Source organism: Protopterus annectens, chromosome 11.part0 (assembly GCF_019279795.1).
Source record: "Protopterus annectens isolate FY-2018-M chromosome 11.part0, PAN1.0, whole genome shotgun sequence".
In the NCBI taxonomy this organism is placed as follows: Eukaryota; Metazoa; Chordata; order Ceratodontiformes; family Protopteridae; genus Protopterus; species Protopterus annectens.
In genome coordinates this window covers 726970091-726989635 of record NC_056745.1, presented here as the reverse complement: position 1 = coordinate 726989635, position 19545 = coordinate 726970091, and the positions used below count along the sequence as shown (strand labels likewise).

The 19545-nt window shown below is 36.6% G+C and overlaps 1 protein-coding gene across 1 annotated transcript in view; it reads right to left on the bottom strand.

Moving 5' to 3' along the window:
* LOC122814989 (potassium voltage-gated channel subfamily KQT member 1-like) overlaps positions 1 to 19545 on the bottom strand; it is a 1169537-nt gene that overhangs the window by 476864 nt on the left and 673128 nt on the right. The window contains exon 5 of the mRNA XM_044087244.1: positions 10964 to 11104. Within this exon, the coding sequence (XP_043943179.1) occupies positions 10964 to 11104 (141 nt within the window). The remainder of the gene's footprint in view (positions 1 to 10963; positions 11105 to 19545) is intronic.

Below are 19545 nucleotides of genomic sequence, written 5' to 3'. Positions count from 1 at the left end.
ATGCCTTCTTTAATATCTTACATTCACTTGTTTTATTCTGTTTTGCAGTGTGATACTTACATTATCAACACCCAGTTTGCTCCATACCATCTTATAATCAGGAAAAATATTATAATTTCACTATGCCTAATTCCTTCAAACCTCTACTATACAATATAAAATATATGTCTGACATTAATTTTTGTTTTGGATAGGAAATCCACTAGATTCTCTTACTCATTTAATCTCCAGCCCTTTTTTTATGTCATTCCTCATCTTTCTCATCTTCTTTCTTCCACTAACATTACAGTTAAACCCCCCACCGAAATAATATGCACGACTGTCATCACTTGCAGATAAGTTTTTCAAATAAACTACTCCTTAGCTCTACTTAAATGTGGGCACACATTACAAATAATCACACTTGCCTCCTAGCTTTCAGTAAATCCAGCATTACCTTTCCTGACTCCACAGTAATTATATTTGATATCCTTACATCATGCTCTTTCTCATTAAAACTGCAGTGCTTAAGCATTCTTATAAACCCCCAAACCATATCACACTCAACTTCAACTAGCATTTTACTTTTACTTTCTTTCTCATATAAAAATCACATCTTGGAGCAAATTATCATCTGTTGTTTCTATTTTTTTACCACTGTAAATCTGTATAACTCTGTAGCTCATTCTTCACAATATGTTAATTCAGGCCCCGGGATTCAATAATGCTTACACTAAGTGTACACCTTTCTGAGTGAACAGACAACACAGGTGTAACTCACATCTTCTTCCTCCTAATTTTAGTTTTCCTACTGATTTTCTTGCAGCTTCAAATAATGACAGGGATTCATAAAGGTTACTACAAAGTGTTGACTACATGTACCCTGAGCGTAATCTTTCTGAGTGACTAGAAACCACAAAAAGAAATGTGGTAGGGTTGTTTCAATATGTTTATTTTTCCTGTCAAGTCCATTTCCTGTCTTCCATTCTCGCTTATGTTTTACTACCCTCTGTCTAGCCAAATTAACCTTGTGAATTTCAGTACATCCTCATTCATCTTCTACACCTTCTGCTCAAGCCTCAGATGCATCTCTAGTTCCTGTTACTCTTCTCTTTCCTTACTTCCTTCTCTATTATTCTATAGTTCAGAAAAAAATGTGTCCTCCATCAACTGTCGGTTTCCTGAACCATTCCTTTTCTTCGCTTATCTCTCTGTGCCTCTATACATTCTACGTTCCACAATCAAATCAGAAAACCCCCCACACACACATACACACACACACACACACACACACACACACACACACACACACACACACACACACACACACATACACACACACACACACACACACACACACACACACACACACACACACACACACACACTACTGCACATTTTTTACACTTTTAATTCTGCGTTTTATTATATCCAATTTCTTCACAAATTTTGCACCATTTTTATACAACTTGCTGGTAAATGTCTCTTCTCCACACAAAATATTTGAGAGTCACAGAGGTATGAGACTTATTAATGCGAGTCTCAATACTGTCAACCAACAAGAACAGAAAAACACTTTAAATGCTTACTGACTTAGCTCTTTTCCCTACCACTGCATAACCAGAGACTTTGTATTTATTACTCAAAAGGGTGCTGGGGGTTGACTCATGTGGAGAACGCAGACAGCTTGCCCCATTGCAAAAAAAAAACTTTATTTGGGTGTTGCTAAAATGTTTTTGGTGATATGTTTTTTGCTGTTTTGGGACTTTTCTGAAATTATTTTCATTGATTCAACATGTTTGTTTGTGTCTTTCGGCTTTTCCCAGTTAGGGGTCGCCACAGCGGAACTCCGGTCCACTAATGATTGGTAGTTGATTTTTACGTGCCAAGTTACCAGCCCTGACGCACAACCTTCAATGAAGGTACGCCCATTCACGCATGTCTCCATGCAGAAGATGCTCTAGCTGAGAATCGAACTGGACAGCGTCTTACTATGAGGCGACAATGCTACCGCAGCACCACCACCGCAGAAATCATGTTGAATCAATCAATCAATCAATCAATTTTCATTGATTCAACATGATTTCCAAAAATACACCTTCTTGAGGTGCATAGATCTAATATTACAGTGAAACTAAGCTACTATTTCTAATGGAAATGTTATATATTGTCATGTTCCAGTGTGTTCGCACTTAAGTGTGATATATATTTACGAAAAGTCTCAGACTTTCAATACTTCTTTGTGATGGCTTTGAGATTATTGAAAATTGGCTTTAATGATATCTCTGAGCCTGGATGGCTCGAAGTTAAGGGAAGGGTAATTTTATTTATTTATTTATGTACATATTTGTTTATTTATTTTTATTTTACTATATTTCCCTTTCTCCAAGTTTGCATGACCTCAGAGTGGTGTATCTAAACACTGGTGGTGTGGAGGTGAAGCCCTCATGTTGGTGATGGGTGGCTCAAAGTCCCCTGCAAAAAGAATACTTGTTTAGTTTACCCAATGTTTTGTGTAGTAACTTTTTGTACTTGTACTCTAGAAAAGTTTAACTGTTGCAGTTATGCTGTTTTGTATCTGAACATGCTAGGACATTACAAATCATTATAGACCCTTCTAAACTGCAAGGCAACATCAGCACAAATCCTAAAGTGCTAGCAACAAAAACAACTGAAATACTATACTTTTAAACAAGTACAGGTAGATTTTTTTGCATGTGGCTAGTCTCTCTGCACCAATCAATCTGCTTCACTCCCACATAGACCCTTATTTTTATACACTTACTCCAAATATGCACTTAGAGAATAAAACAAAGTGCATTTTAAATTGGATTTTTTCATTTTGTTCTTTCACTGACTCAGTGTGGTCTCAAGTAATGCAAAAAATGTAACCTGAATGGAAAAAATGTATCAAATAGGAACTACAGACTTGAATAAGTAATATTTGTGCTAAAGACATCTAGCAAATAAATCCAGGTATGAGTAGCTGAAGGAAAACCACTGACTTTACTATACTCCCCATGGTGCTCTAATACATACAAAACATTAGAATTCCTTCTACAATCAGCATTACTGCCCAGTATCTATTCTGTGCTTGATTATTGGTTGTGACTCATATGGTTCTCATTCATCGGTCATTTGGATCAGCACCTTTGCTATTTTAAGCTACATGATTTCAGTTTCTGCAGCCTCCTGGAACTCACCCTGTGTCATATCCTCTTGTTGGAAGGTATGCTTTTGGGCCTACATTTAGGTGGAAGAGGTGGTGGAAAGACCAAGTGAATATGGCTAACAGGACAGCAACAGAACTGTTAGTTCACAAAACGCTGCTCTAGGTACAGAGAACATACATGAAGTCAGCATAAATAATATTATTAAAAAGATCAGAGATGATGAGGCTGTGTACTTAGGCAGTCATCAGATACTGTATTATAACCCAGTTACTGAGATCTGATAACTATCCAGAAGCTGCTGAGATATTAAAGAAATAGTTATTACTGATGACAGGGTTACAAGAAAAATATTCTATGAACACAAATGTTGGTTTCATATGATGGTTAAGGTCTTTGCTCACAGATACAAGATACAGGGTTTGATTCTGACTTTTGGTTATTGGCTAGGATTGTAATAGAATGTAGACTGATAGCCTAGTATTTGCCTGTTAACAATACAGCCCCAAACACACAGGCACAAGTTCATTGAGCTATAGTCCAGTAGGATAAACTGTAGGACTAGATAACATAATGTCCCTTAACAGGCTGTTAATAGCTTTCACTATATAAGATGCACGTGAGGATTACTAAGTGGAAATTGGTATTGAGATAAATGCATTTTAGAAAGAGTATGAGCTGTATTCTGTTCTCCTGCATCCCATATTGGTGTGCACTTACTTACAGTCCACTTCCTGTAGTTGTATAATATGCAAACAAACACAAATGCAAATAACTGCATGTGTGTGTGTGTGTGTGTGTGTGTGTGTGTGTGTGTGTGTGTGTGTGTATGCACATACATAATCCACAAATCAAAAGCATATCTACAGCATACTTCATTAAATCCTCTACATGCCCCACCCCAACATAGTTCATTACACAGGCTTGTATGCTCACTTTCTTTCCACACTGTATATCCCATTGCCCCTCTAGGTATAGAGTTAATCACATGCAAGTTGCACATATAACCTGTTGAGCAATGTGACCTAATGCTCCTTTTCTGCTTCACTGTTGTATTTGTGCATATTCATCATCACTCATTGCACTGACAAAATGCAGGGCCTACTAAGATTATGCAAAATAAGCTGTGACCTTAACTCTGTGGCCCTTGCATCATGTAGTAGCAGACAAATATTCTGTCTATTACTTATATATTTGTTAGTGTAGCAGCTAAGGCACCCTCTACCCTGCTTCTGGTATGCTGGGGAGATAGCATATATGATTAAGGTTACCCACAAAACTAAGAGTAACTATAGGAAAAAAACGTATACACTTTTAAAGTGTGATGTATGGTGTGTAGTTGACTTATTTAATACCCAAGTGTGACACACAGTGTGCAGCTGAGTTATGTTGACTTAATATTGATAGATAAGAGTGATTCAGAAATGTGTCTGATTCCAGCAGTTTAGCACTTCATAGACTATGTATTCAGATGAGTGCAGGTGCTGTGTATATGACAGCTAGATGTGTCTATACAATTAGAAGGCACAAAAGGCATGGAATAAATATGTCTTCTAGAGCAGCGAAGGTAGCTGCATAGACAAAATCTAGTCCAGAAAAGCTGATGTAATGGTGTGTTCTGCACTGGTTACCACAAGACATAGGAAGAGCAAGGTACAGGAGAAGAAGGCAGAGTGAGTATGCTCATCTATGTGCCTGATCTGCCAAGTGCTATAGTGTTGCTGTAGGAAGAAATTCACTTTTAAGTATCACCAAAATGGTGGCATGACTCAGTATTCATTGCAAACATCTCACAAATACTCTTTGCCATCCAGGCAGATGTGTTTACTTCTAGGTATCACCTGTTTGGGACATCACTAAAATAATAAATTCCACCCAATACCTTCATACAGAAGTTATATTCTTCCAACCAATAATCCAAACTCAAGACTTGAAACACACTAAAATGATGACTTGACAGGTATTAAGACCCACTATGCACATGAAATAATATCAATTCATGGAACAAAATCTGAAATAATTTCATTATTCATTAACTGAATACTATCCTGATTAAAGAGACAAAACAGATGGACCTGCAACAACTTTTAGAATTTGTAAACCACTGGAAGAAATGAGTAAAGCTGATATTTCAGAACTCTTAATAAAGCAGATTTCTAAAACTGTTCAGAGTCCTGTAGACCTTGTATTTAGTACCAAAAGGGCAGATGTGCCTTTTTATAAAAACTGTTTCATCCAAAGAAAAGACCCTGATTGCCTCTACTAAAAGATCCTTTCATATGCAAATAAAGACTATATACTCGGTATATCTGGAGGTAAAGACTGCTGTCATCTATCAACACAGTTCATAATATTTCACAGGGATTTCAATATAAGTAATTATCTGTTATGGGATGCATAGTTAAAAGGGATTCCACTCTGGTCACTGGCATAGATGTACACTGAATTGTTACTAGAGTACTGCATATATACCTTTATTAAAACACATATCACTGGAAAATGACCAGTATGTATAAAACAACAAAGTCAAAAGAACTTCCACATGGTGTAAATTAATGCAGCAGCAAATAAAGTAATAAATAAGGGCCATAAATGTAAACAATTCCTTTATTTAAAAACAAAATATGTATATATAGTAAGTGCTTTTGTGTTTTTAATCCAATAAAAATCAATGGAAAAATACATATAATCAAGTAATACAAATCAGAAAATAAATATATGGTATGAATTAATGCACTAATTAGTAAATAAAGCTACAATATGTAAAAAACTAATTTATGTAAAAATAAAATGAGCATATGGTAAGTGCTTTTGTGTCTTCAGCCCATTAAAATTAAAAGAAATTGATACACACAGACATACATAAACCAACAGACACACACACACACACACACACACACACACACACACACACACACACACACACACAAACTTATATATATATATATATATATATATATATATGTGTGTGTTGTGTCTTTCGGCTTTTCCCGGTTAGGGGTTGCCACAGCGGAACTCCGGTCCGCCAATGATTGGTAGTTGATTTTTACATGCTGAGTTACCAGCCCTGATGCACAACCTTTCACGCATGTCTCCACGCAGAAGATGGAAGTCGTATTTTTGCTGTTTTATTTTATTTTAATTAAAGTGTTTTATTACAACATTTTGGATTTAATCCTTGGAATATTAGTGGAACGGGCTTGACATTACGTAACACTTGTGGAAGAAAGCCTTTACATTTGTGGAAGACAGCCTTTATTGTCCTGGAACTACGCCCTGTGTTTATCTTTTGAGGTGAAAACCCTTTAAAGTTATAAGTTTTACAAACTACTTTAATAAAACATGAAAAGCTTTCGGGAGAGACCCTTCATCAGTGTATAAAATCACATTTAAGATGGAAGTTTTATAGACAGCACATGACCCCAAGAGCCAATAAAGAACATTTCCTGTTACGTCGATTAAAACAATGAAAAAAGACAGAACCATATAAACAGATATAAGCACACTAATACATAATCATTTCTAATTATTAATAAGACAATTAAACAGTCACTTCACTTTCATTTGTCGACAGGTTTCAGACTAACAGATGCATTTAACCCAGGTTGTCAGTAGAAATAATTGGAACATTTTGACCAGTATGTCAGAGCTGAATAAGTTAATTGGCAAGACTCCTAGCTTTGCTTGTAAAAATGCCAAAATTTAAAACGAAAGATATGTTATAGAGAAATGAATGGTAAACCTTTGAGTCTGTGGGAGTTAAAAATAAAGGTACCTTTCTGTGCTATAATTGCACCTTTTGTAAATATTTGGAATTGGATACTGTGAACATCCTCAAACTAAAAAGCCTTTTGAGTTTAAATGTTTGCCACATGTAATACTGTGAATTTAGTTTAATTAAGTAGCTGTCTGTGTTGTCTGTCAGAGTTTTTATGTAGGCAAATGTAAGATGAGGTTTAAAGAAAGAATATCAGAGCATTTATCAGACATTAGAAGAGGTGTAATGATTAACTCTCTAGTTAAACATGTTAAAGAAACTGGTTCACCACACACTTTTAAGTTTCTGGTGATACAAAAGATTCTCCCCAAGGTAAGGGGGGCAATTTTTTTTGAATGCTACAGAAGTTGCAGAACATCGTTGGATTTTAAGGCTACAAGCTGACAGAAAGCCTAGATTAAATGCATCTCTTAGTCTGAAACCTGTTTTAAAAAGTCGACAAATGAAACTGAAATGGCTGCTTAATGGTCTTATTAATATTTAGAAATTATGTATTAGTGTGCTTATATCTGTTTATATGGTACTGTCTTTTTGTTTTTTTTTTAAGTTAAGTGATATAACAATAAATGTTTTTTATTGGCTGTTGGGGTCATATGCTGTCTATAAAACTTCCATTTTAAACATGTGATTTTATGCACTGTTGAAGGGTTTCTCCCAAAAGCTTTGCAAGTATTATTAAAGTCTTTTTGAAAGGTATAACTTTGGCACTGAGATCCATTTCTTTTGTTTTTGGATTTTGAGTTTCCTGATTCATTGATCTCATTGACTTAGCCCTAGCCCTGAGATTTATTTACATACCTATTTAACTGTTTTAATGTTTGCACTTATGTTTGACAAACTAGTAAAATGGCAGAGTGTGGTGTGGAATATATATATTTTTTTTGCTAAGCAAGAATAAACTGTAGAAACTGTTAGCCTTTGCTGCAATTAATCAAATAGTTGCTCATAAAATACCACTAGGTTCTGAAAGTATGACCCCTGAACACACAGTACTCATGGTTTAGAATTATTGAACCACACATTTATTTTTTTTAATTAGGTACTCACAGTTCTTTCTATCTATCCATCCATCCATATGTATTACACTTACTGATATTAAATTTCCTAGATCAGATTTTAAATAATCTTGTTTTTGTATTTGGACTACCAGATTCTTTTTCCAAATATCATGGACCCTGCTTCTCAGCAATCACTTATTAAACAGAATGTCAATGGATTTGATGGTTTTATTCTTAAATTCACTTAATAATTCAATACAGTATGGTTCTACTATCAAACCCTGTGTCACTAGACACAGAGGAACCATATTGCTGAACACAATTGCCTCAAACACCAAAAGGTCACAAATTCAGAGTTTATGCATGTTTGTTGTGGGATCAAGGACCCTGCACTGTCCATGTGGGAAGCAAGCTCTCATATCCCTTGGGCTCATATATACCAATGACCAATGACTCTGTGGTAACCATCACAACCAAGAAAGGAAGAAAAAGCTGCACTAGTAGTAATGTCCTAAAGAAACATTATAATGTTGCTCCTCAGTGTCTTGTGATTCAAGGAGTTGACACTCATGGAATTTCAAACCTGTCACCTGTAGCGCAGTCCTTGAATATCATTTGGCTCCACAGAGCTTGTGCCAAACTTCTGAAATCACTACAGACATCTTCTCTTTACATTTGTTGTACTATAGTGTCAGCCTTATTACTTACATGGCTGTCTTCTTCACTGCTGTTGAATTCTGAGCTAAACAGCTTTAAAAATCATTTACACTAAATGTATACTTATAAAATGGCTTATGTTTTACCTTGGTAATTAATCCTTAAAGTTTATTTTGGTTGTCTTAATTTTTATTTTTCAAATTAAAGTTAGTAGCATATTTTTGAGGTTTTTGTCAATGACATATTTTCATGTTTTTTTTTTCTATTTCAAACATGGTTATGAATCTGTCATAATGCTTTCTTATCTCCTTCATTCTGTTTTCCTGTTTTGTGCCTTATAGAAAGCTAGATGAACTGGAGGGATCCTTTTTGTTTAGGCAAAAATAAGAGTAGCCTAATATGACCTGCTAGGGTCAAAAAGCCAAAAAGTGCATAATTACCCCTGAAACATAGCTATTGGGGTTTATTCTTTCCTGTATCAAACTGAGATGTTTCTTCTTGATTATCCTTCTTGCTTGTGGGAGAGGAAAAGAGTCTGATCACAGTACTTCTTTTTATATCTTTATTCAGTCCTTTATAAATATTGGAGGTTTCCAGTAGATCTATAAGCAAATGAGCATTGTGTACTGTGTGTGCTTTATAGAATAATGATCTCTGCAAACCCCTTCCCCTTAATAAAGTATTCTAACTCTAATTTGCTATGGTATCATAGAAAGTGGTGCTACCATACAGCTCACCCTGCACCAATTAGCCAAATTGCTCTGCAGTGCCATTTATTGACTCAAAGTCCTCCACATTCCCAAAAGGGCAACATCTCCCTTTCTGGGGATTTGCATAACTATGAATCATGCTAACTATGCAAAGCACTTACCCCCTGCACTACTATGTAGCACAGCACTAGCCAATCATGCACAATCCTTCACAAACCTAGTCACACACTGCCCCAGTACAATCACAGAGTTTAACCACACATGCACTTATACACTCCCACTGAGAATCAGCATGATCTATCCACAATAACTATTTCTATATGGTAAAGCATCTCTGAAACGTCCTGTACACAGAACCACTACTGAACGATACTGCTCTGTGCAGTAAGAGTGCTGCACACACTAATACTTTTGGAACCCTGCCATACACAGCAGTAGCACACCTTGAATATCAATGAATGTTGTACTTCACAAGATCTCTTACTAGGCAGCTTGAAAGCATGGTCCTTTACACAGAATCCTTCTTACAGCTATCACATTAGCATGTGAACCTTGCTGCCTAAAGTACACAGTAGTGGTTCTAGGCAGAAAGGGGAGGTCTATGAATCAGTGCAATTTTGCAAAAGTATGTAAGAAAGATTGCTGTCATCCTGCATACAGGACAAATAATTATGAACATTGGCCATTGTTAATTGTGGTTTTGTAAACAAAACACTGGTGTCTCATTTGTTAAAAAGTAAATTTCTTGACAGATGGGAGGAAAGTCATATGTGAAAAGGTTGTATAATTAGAACATTGACTAGCTAAAAAGTTGATGTTATAACACTGATCCCACATTATAGAAGCAGCACAACTGGGGTGCCACAAAGCTAAATGTCAAAACATCAACAGCATGTTTTTGCAAAGGGACAAGCCCAACTGCACCCCCCCATGCTCTCTGCTACTTATATATACCAACTCAGAGACTGCACTACAGCTGAGAATGGGCAAAACCCCAACCCGAGCTGTACCAAGATCTCACATAAATACGTACTTGAACTGTGAGATTTTCTATCGTTAGTTGTTTGACTTTGTGGCACTTCAATGTTGTAATGCTTCAGTAATGTACAATTGATGTTACGAACACTGACGTTTTGTCTAATCAGCATTCTAGCATCCATCCATCTGAGAATACAGGCATTGAGAAACTAAGGTTTGACAAAGTGCATTACTTTGGTGTGCATATCTAAGAAACAGGAAAAAGAAAGAATATCTCCTTGTAATACAATAGACTGACCATTACTTTATCCTTATGTAACTTTGTCAGGCTTATTTAAAACAACTGCCATAACCATGACTACAATCATTGGAACAAACCTGTATGTGTGGTTTAGAAAATATTCCTGCCTAGCTTTATCTGATATACTTTTGATAGAATTTTTGTGGTGTTTTGAATACATTCAACAACCCAATCACCCGTTTAGTATATTTTTACATATCAAGTTATGCTATCTGCAGTAATTCTTGCTTGGACCACATTTTGAAAAAATATATAATTCTTGTCTTCGTTTAATAAGTTCTTCTTTCTCAATTAATTTTCTCTTTGTTCTGAAGCCTTACTTTAGAGAGGAGGCAAAGCAGTATACAATACTTTATATTGCAGAAGTGCAAATATGTCATGTGTTTACTTACCACACCCCACCATAGGGCATCTGCATAGCTTGAAAATCCTGTCTTTCCTTCTTCATCAACTACATCTTTTTCAGCCAAGTACACAAAGTATGAGGAAAAAATGAGTCCCAAAAATCCAATATATAAAGTCGTTATCAGTTCCTAAAAAAGAAAGAGAAAGCAAATGTTGGCTTCTTCAGATGCATTATAAAATTAATTCAGCAAACAGAAATGAATCCTATGGCCACATTTTCCCTGCTAGGTTATGAAAAAAAACACTCATATCAAGACATGGATATGCTAAAAAGTAATACACAATGCAGACATGTTTTCAGACATTAATAGAGATTTCATTGCCAAATAAGAATTGGTTCTCCCACCTGGCTTGTCAGTTTACTCACCTCCAGAATAACATGAGGATTCCACATGGTCAGCTGCTTATTCCTTTCATTCTTCCACTCAGTGTAAGAATTGCCTTATGTCACACTTGTGCATTTCTGAATTCCTTCATTTTTCCTGATGCCGCTATCTGCTAAGAGAGGTTGTTCCAATCATTCACCGCCCTCTTCATAAGAAATGCCTCCTTGTATCTCCCATGAAGCTTCTATCTTGAATCATAAATCTGTTTCCACTTGTATTTGTATAACTGTCTTTTCCATACATACCTTTGTAGTACTTATACGTTTACCATATAGCTACTATGATATGTTCTTCAGTTAGAGTATTTATTAGGATCCTGTAGTATACCTGGATATAACTTCTGATGAAGACAACATATCATTTTTCTAGCCTCCTCTACATTTCTGACTACGAGATGTTTGGCTCATGCATATTTCAACTGTTTAGGCATTAGACAGAATGAAAATGAAATGAGAACAGATAAAGGTGACAAAGTGTGATTGGATAGTAAAAGAAATCTGGGGAGGTAAATGGATAGGGGCTAAAACACTGACACAGTAGAGCAGAGGGGATATATACAGTATCCCAGAAACACAGTTCAATGAGAAGCTGGAGTGCAAAATAGAGGTGCCTGAGCAAAAGTTGTTCAAGAAAGGCAAGGAAGGGAGACATGGAGGTGAACAAAAGTGAGGTCAGGTAGGATGAACAACAATCCAATAATGGAGCAAGGGAGAGGACAGGGTCAGCATCTAGGTTAAGTTTTCTAGCTGCTGGATAGAGGAAGGGGAGACACAGATGGTTATTGATACTGTGTGTTATGCCCCAGACATATAATGGGAGAAGGAGAACTGACTGGGGGAAAGGCCAAAGTAGTGTGGTATGAACAAGAGGGTAGTATTTATTAGGGATCTAAATTTGTAAAGAACATACATGGAGATTCTGAGATCCAGATAGAGAAGGAGAATGGACTAACTGATATCTTGGATGATGGGGGATTCAGCAACTGAAGTAGAACTTTACCTGAAAGGATAGAGCTCTGGACAGGATCCTACTCAGTGCAGATAGTGTCATGGTTGCCCATTTTAAAGCAGTCTTAGCCAAAATTGATCATGCCACTGTATGGCTTACAGTAGGTGAGAAGTGTAATAATGGAAATGCAAAGCCAATGGTGTGAGATTTCTAAAAGAATGGAGTATTCCATGTGAGTGAGCCAATGTTGAATCAGGAGAATGGAACCAAATTAAGGGAATAAATAAACTGTGGGAATACATCAGTGATGTATTATTCAGAGCTGTGGATGAGAGTGTGAAGAAAAGGCAAAAGAAAAAAAGGAAAAAGCTGATGTCGCTACATAGGTATATAAGGTTGGCATTTAGGTCAAAGATAGGGCCTACAAGAGGTCAAATGGATGGCTGGAGAAAAACAAGGAGGTTAGCAGTAAGACAACAAAAGTTGTGAAGGTAGCTAAGGTAAAAGTTAAAAATGAGTTAGCAGAAAGGATCAAGAAGGAAAACACAGGCTTTTTAGGTATATAGCAGGAAAGAAAAAAAAAACTGGCCAGGCTGACCAAAAATGGAAAGGAGGTGACAGAAAACTCAGTAAACCAGGAGTACTGCATGAATGCTTTGCTTCAGAATATGGGCAATGCAAGGCAGGCATCAGGTCAGAGAGGGAGGGGAAGGAACTGACTGCCTTTAGAGAGGATGAGGCACAAGTAACCGATAGGCTAATACTCAGAGTCCTCAGAAATCTGGCAATTGTTCTGGCAGAATTTTGATAGAGATCTTCAACAGGTCACTGGCTAAGGCAAGAGTGCTAGAAGCATGGAAGACAGCAAGTGAAGAACCCTTCTATGATGGAGGAGCAACCAGGAAAAGCATACGCCTGTTAAGAAGACAGCAACAGAATGGAAAGTTACAGACAGACTCCTGAGGGAAGGACTGGTAGTGTTTCCAGGGAAGCCACAACATGAGTTCATGGTCAGAAGGATCTGTCAATCATCTCTTATCTAGCTTTATGAATGGGTCACAGGAGAACTTAACAGAGAAGTACCCAAAGCATCCTATATATGGAGTTAATCAAGGCCATTAAATTAGTCTCAAACAGAGATTGATAGGCAAACATAGCTCTCAACTTCTTTGCACAAAAAATCTGGACAAAGCCAAAAATAATTGGGGACAAAGCCTCAAAAATAGGGTCAAATTTTAAATATTACTCTTAGAAATTTAGGAAGTTGCTAGGATAAAAGATCTTGGGTTGCCATGCATGTTCTGAGGATATGAGGTCCGAAACTCAAATGCCTATCATTATATAGTAAATTCAATCCTCACTGATTTGCCACAAAAATCCAGAAAAGTACACATTTTATGAGGAACAGACCAAAAATTTAAGGCAAAATATCTGGATATTCTGTGAAAATCTGGGCAGTTGAGATGTATGTAGGCAAACTGTAGGGTTTTGGGCAAGACCAAGACTGAGGACTGGCCAGCTGTATGGTCGAACTGTAGGATGTAGAGGATTGTGCTGAAACGAATATTGTTGGAAATTTGGAAAGAGCTCATTGGAGTACTGGAGGGGTCTGTCCTGAGTCCAGTACTCTTCAGTGTGTTTGTCTCAGGCATATCAAATGGAATAAAGAACAGAAAGGGATTCTTTGCAGATGACACACATATAGGTACAGAACTGGAGGATGTGATGAACTGTCTACAGAAAGATTTGGAAAGGCTAAGCAAAGGACAGAAAGGTAGGAATTGAAGTCCAACACAAACAAATGAAACTACTATATATGCCAAAACAACTCTGGTCAGAACTATTAGCTGGGGAGCATGGACTTGATGGGAAAAGAACAGGAAGAGGATCCATAGGTGTTTCATGTACCTGAACTAGTGGACCAGTAGCAGAGTGAGGGGAAGGCAGGAGCAGCAAACAGAATGCTAGGGTGTATCTTTATGGGAATAGATTCCAGAAGCAAAGAGGTAATGCTTCTGCTATACACAGCCCTAGTCAGACAACATATTGAGTACTGTGTGCAGTTCTGGAGGCCATCTAAGGGATAGGACATCAAGCCACTGGAAGGAATCCAGAAGAAAACTACCAGAAAGATCAATATGATGTACAGGAAGGAACAGGACCAAAGGCTAGAGAAGCTGGAGTTTTCACTTAAAACTAAAAAAGGCACAGGTAACATGTTATTGGTGCATGAGATCATGGCAGACTGATATAAAGGGGTTATTCTGACCAACAAGGATTTACAGAGAAGGATAGAATAATGAATAGTTAGCACATTAAGGGATAGATATTTTTAATTAATTAATTTACTGATTGATTAATTAATTTATTTATCTATATTTGTTTACCAGGGTAGTGCATTGATCTCAATGAACCATTTGCAGGCACAGCACAGGTTAATAGGATCACATAAGAAATGAAGAAAACATATTTACAGATACAAGGTTATGCTAAAAACAAATACATATACATATTTACATATGCGAGAATATGTTACAACATTTAGTTCAAGAAGCAGTTAATGTCAAAACATGGATGGAACAATGGAATTATGTTAAGCAGAGCTTTATGGCTAACATTGCCATAATAACTGAGATGGTTTATACTACAGGGATGGCAGCATTAGAAGAGGCAAATGAGAATAGATGCAAGAAAAATACCATGGGGAAACTCTTCCCTGGATCTCTGAAACTGCTTTTCCATGGGGTGGATTTTAGACCTGTGGAATGAACTACCAGAAAGGGTGGTGGAAAAAGTATCAGTGTAGGCATTCAGAAGAGCACTGCATAGATAAAAAAGGGTAGGGAAAAAGGTAATCATGGAGGTAAAGTCCAATCCTGAGGGACTTAAATGGGCAGATCAAATAGACTTAATGTCATCAAGCAAATATATTGCAATGTACAGTGGATTTTACATATAAAACAGAAGTGAAAATAATTGATGAAATGCTACCATGAAAGTTGTTTTTGTGAAGGCCAACCCCCCCCCCCCAACAAACTAACATATAAACATACATGCAGGCATGCACACAGCTACACACACACACACACACACACACACACACACACACACACACACACACACACACACACACACACACACACACACCATACTTCTCAACATTTTTGCTCAAAATTCTGGACAAAGCCAAAAATAATTGGGAAAGAAAGGTCCAAACTCAAGGATAAGTTTTAAATTATTATAATTCACTTAAAAGGTTAATAAAAACAATAGGTTTTCAATTAGCATGCTTTTTCTGAACTGTAATCTCTGGCATTATAGACTGACTACAATTCTTAATGATGTATCAGTCAATCAAACATTTTACAATGCATGAGGCAAAATCAGAGTTATTTTGCAAAGTTCTGGACAGTTGTGAGGTATATGAGTGCAACCCTTGTACCCTTGCATGCAGTATTTTCAAACCATTGAGGTAAGGAGAAAGTCCCTATTACAATTAATCTGTTTTGATGAGGCATCTTTTCTGTAAAGTTCTCAGAAGCCATAAATCAAGTAAATGATCATTGTTCAAGCATCATAATACACTGCACTTCCTGTTTCATGTCTACAACTGCTGAAAATGAGGCCTCCAGAAATGCACACCATATTCCTAATGGTACTTTCCCAGATGCTTACAAAGAGCTAAAAGTGCTTGTTTTCTACTGAGGGTATGTCTTGCAGTGGAAAAAAGTATGTGATCTACCTTCTTTGTTGACTAATCACACAGCTTGCTTGCTTGCTATTAGATCATTAGATGTTACCAGTACCCTCAGGGTCATTTCTGTGTTGTTGCTTCTAATTACCTGTCAGCTATGTATGTCACTTTCAGGATCTTCCTGCCCAAACACATTTTTACTTCCCCATCATTAAGCTCCCATCTTTTAGAGAGTTTTTCAGATGCTGCCAAGTCTTTTTTCGTCACTTTTGTAACTTAGTAGTCTTGGGATCGGTGATAGTACTGATCCCTGTGACAGCACATTGATAATCAGCCTTTTATCTAAGCAGACTCTCCTTACTAAGACTTACTAGATACTTTTGTTTGTTGTATTTTATCCATGATACCATAATGTGGTTCACTCCATACCTCTCTATATTGTTCACTATGTTTTATTGTGTGGTACAGCATCAAGTGTCGTGTGAAATCTAAGTACCCAGATCTACAATCCTCTTCTGGAATACGTCTCTGTCTTTGCAGTGGGCATCAGCGAAACCCAGCTCTTAGTACCTACTCCACTATACAGAATTGAAAGGAGCAACCATGATGTACTGAGGGGCAAACTTGGTAGACACTGATAGTCTTTGTGTTTTACTTCTGCTTCTGTGAAAGGGAATTATTTTATGCTTGTTTTGAGTGATCTTACTCTCTTCTGATGAGTTGTTGAAAATATTACTTAACTGTATTACCAGTTCTTCCCTCAACTTTCTTAGAATTCAAGGATATAAATCAATTAGTTATTCATTGCCTTACCTTCAGAAGTTTTATCATGGCCATTTCCATTGCAAATGGGCAGTGGCCACCTCATTTTCCTGACCACTTCTACTAACTGACTGGAAATGAAAATATTCTCTAGTCTTCCTCTTTAAACATAAATAAGTATTCATTTAGTAAGCCTTCTTTTTATCATGTTTTTTTGACGTACCAACCATTTATATTCTAAAAATTTAATATTAATCATTTTGTCTTTCTTTGTTCAGTGACATGTCCAGATTTTTAGGTTATTCACTTTATTGAACTGGTTGCATGCCCTCAGCTTGGGCCTTTCCTTTTTGTCTGGTTTAGTAATGTAGTCAGTCTTTCTTGTTTTATATGTACATGTTTTTTTTTTAAATACTACACAAATTTTGTTAAATTTACTTAAGAACGACAGGTTTTTTTTCATAGTTTTGATTTGTATTTTATTTTCACATAAATGTTTGCTGATTCTGTGATGATGTTTTTTAGCAATCCCTATTGCCCATTAATATTACCTTCATTTACGTTTATCAGAACATCACTTGTCACTGTGCTATTTCAATATTTTGTTCCACTGAAAATCAGGCCTCGCTGACTTGTCTATGGACCTAGTGGTGCCAGTGAATCCTGCACTTTGCTGCATTTGGTACAGCAGACCAATCCGCAGACATGAGCAATAAGTATAATGGAAGTCTGTGTCATTAGGTTATCAGATAACTATGGGTTGTGCATATGTGTGTGTATGTGTGTGTGTGTGTGTACATGCACACACACACACACACACACACACACATATATATATATATATATATATATATATATATATATATATATATATAAGGGTAAGTGTAAATTCGATGTACAGAAGTAGGCCTATATATATATATATATATATATATATATATATATATATATATATATATATATATATATATATGGGTTACCATTACTACATCGACAGCCCATTCCATCAAAACCGACTTCACCGACACGGCAGTTCGTCGACAACTGAAGAGCTGACATTTCGCACACAGTAAGTCACCGTTTGGCCATCAATCTGAATTTTTCCTTTACCCCTGCGGCAGTGCATTCTCGGAGTTGAAATATTTTTTAAGAGGGTGTTGGCTTTGTTTTGCTGGTGGTTTTTGATGGTTGATGGCCAAATGGTTACTTACCGTGTGGGAAATATCAGCTCTTCAATTGTTGATGATCTGCCGAGTCGGTGAATTTGGTTTTGATGGAATGGGCTGTCGATGTAGTAATGGTAACCTATATATATATATATATATATATATATATATATATATATATATATATATATATATATATATATATATATATATATGGGCCTACTTCTGTACACCGAATTTACACTTACCCGAATTTCATTTTACCTAGATGACAACACCGAACCTTCACAAAACTGAATGTACACATTACTGATTTATTTTTACAGGGAATGGAGACACTTGGCCAATACTGAAAAAAAAACACATCGCAGTATATCAAACCCACCCACAACCCCCTAACTTAATATACCAACTGCAGGAGCGCACTAGAGTGGGGAAGAGGGCAAATTTCCTCATGTTTCCCAAGTGTCTCCAAAAAGTAAAAAGATCACACAGACAAACCATTCAGTAAAAACTCTAAGAAACACCCAGACAAGCTAGAGTCTTCATCGTTTACTACCTTAAGTATCCTGTAGTAGATGCTTCAAATGACCCCTTAAGAACATACTAGTGTTTCAGCCACATGACTTCTGAATGCCTATAACTTTTTACTTTTTAAATCTTTATGAGCACACTCAGGCCAATAAAGCCAAACCTCACTAGCTGTAGACATGCATGCTTTGGCATTTTTTTATGACCTTGTCAGTGGATCAATATTCATGAAACTGTGCAAGTTCAGTTTCTGGCTCACAGATACAAAACCATCCTAAAGATAAGTGACTAACAGATCTGTTATGATTCTTTTTTTTTTTAACCTTTAGTTCAGTTTACCATAGACAGCAAAAGAACCACATAGGAGACAGTAGGGACAATTTGGTCCATGCATAATTCATGAACTTTCATTTCCTGAATTTTTTTTCCTGATTTATTCTCAGTCAGTGATCATCTTAAACCTGCCTTTTGGACAAACCACAGTTCACTAAGTCACTTCTATGAGAAGAATAAGCTGCAAGAGTCATTGCAAATCTTTTCTGATTCAGCAACTGCAAATGGGGGCTTGACTGTTGGATTTCATCTTATGAATGTTCTTCTCATGAGTAAGTAATACTGCTGGATGACTTTCTTTGCTATTTCCTTCTAAATTGTTGTTGCAGTCACATCTTTTGAAGATGCAAACAATAATATACACAGGGCATTACTTCAGATCACTTTATCGGAGACTCAGGTTTAGTTCCAACCATTGTCATACAATGTCATTATGTAAGCTCAGTTATACCAAATGAGGCTTGTAAGGCCGATAGGTCTGTAATTACCTGAGTCATTTGTAAGGCTACTATTGTGATGCACCACTCATCGGGAACAAAACCAGTAGCTAAATGTAGGACTGCAAGGGCATATATAACACTATTAATTAAGCAACCAGTTATGTTGTCAGGTCCCATGGAGGAAGTATTTTTGTCTTGATTAGCATTTTCAATAAATAATCTTAAGAGATAACTGGGGGAGTAAGGGAATTAAGTATTTCTGGGATTTGGATGTAAGTTTCAGGGGTAAAGTTGTCACTAAATTTATTT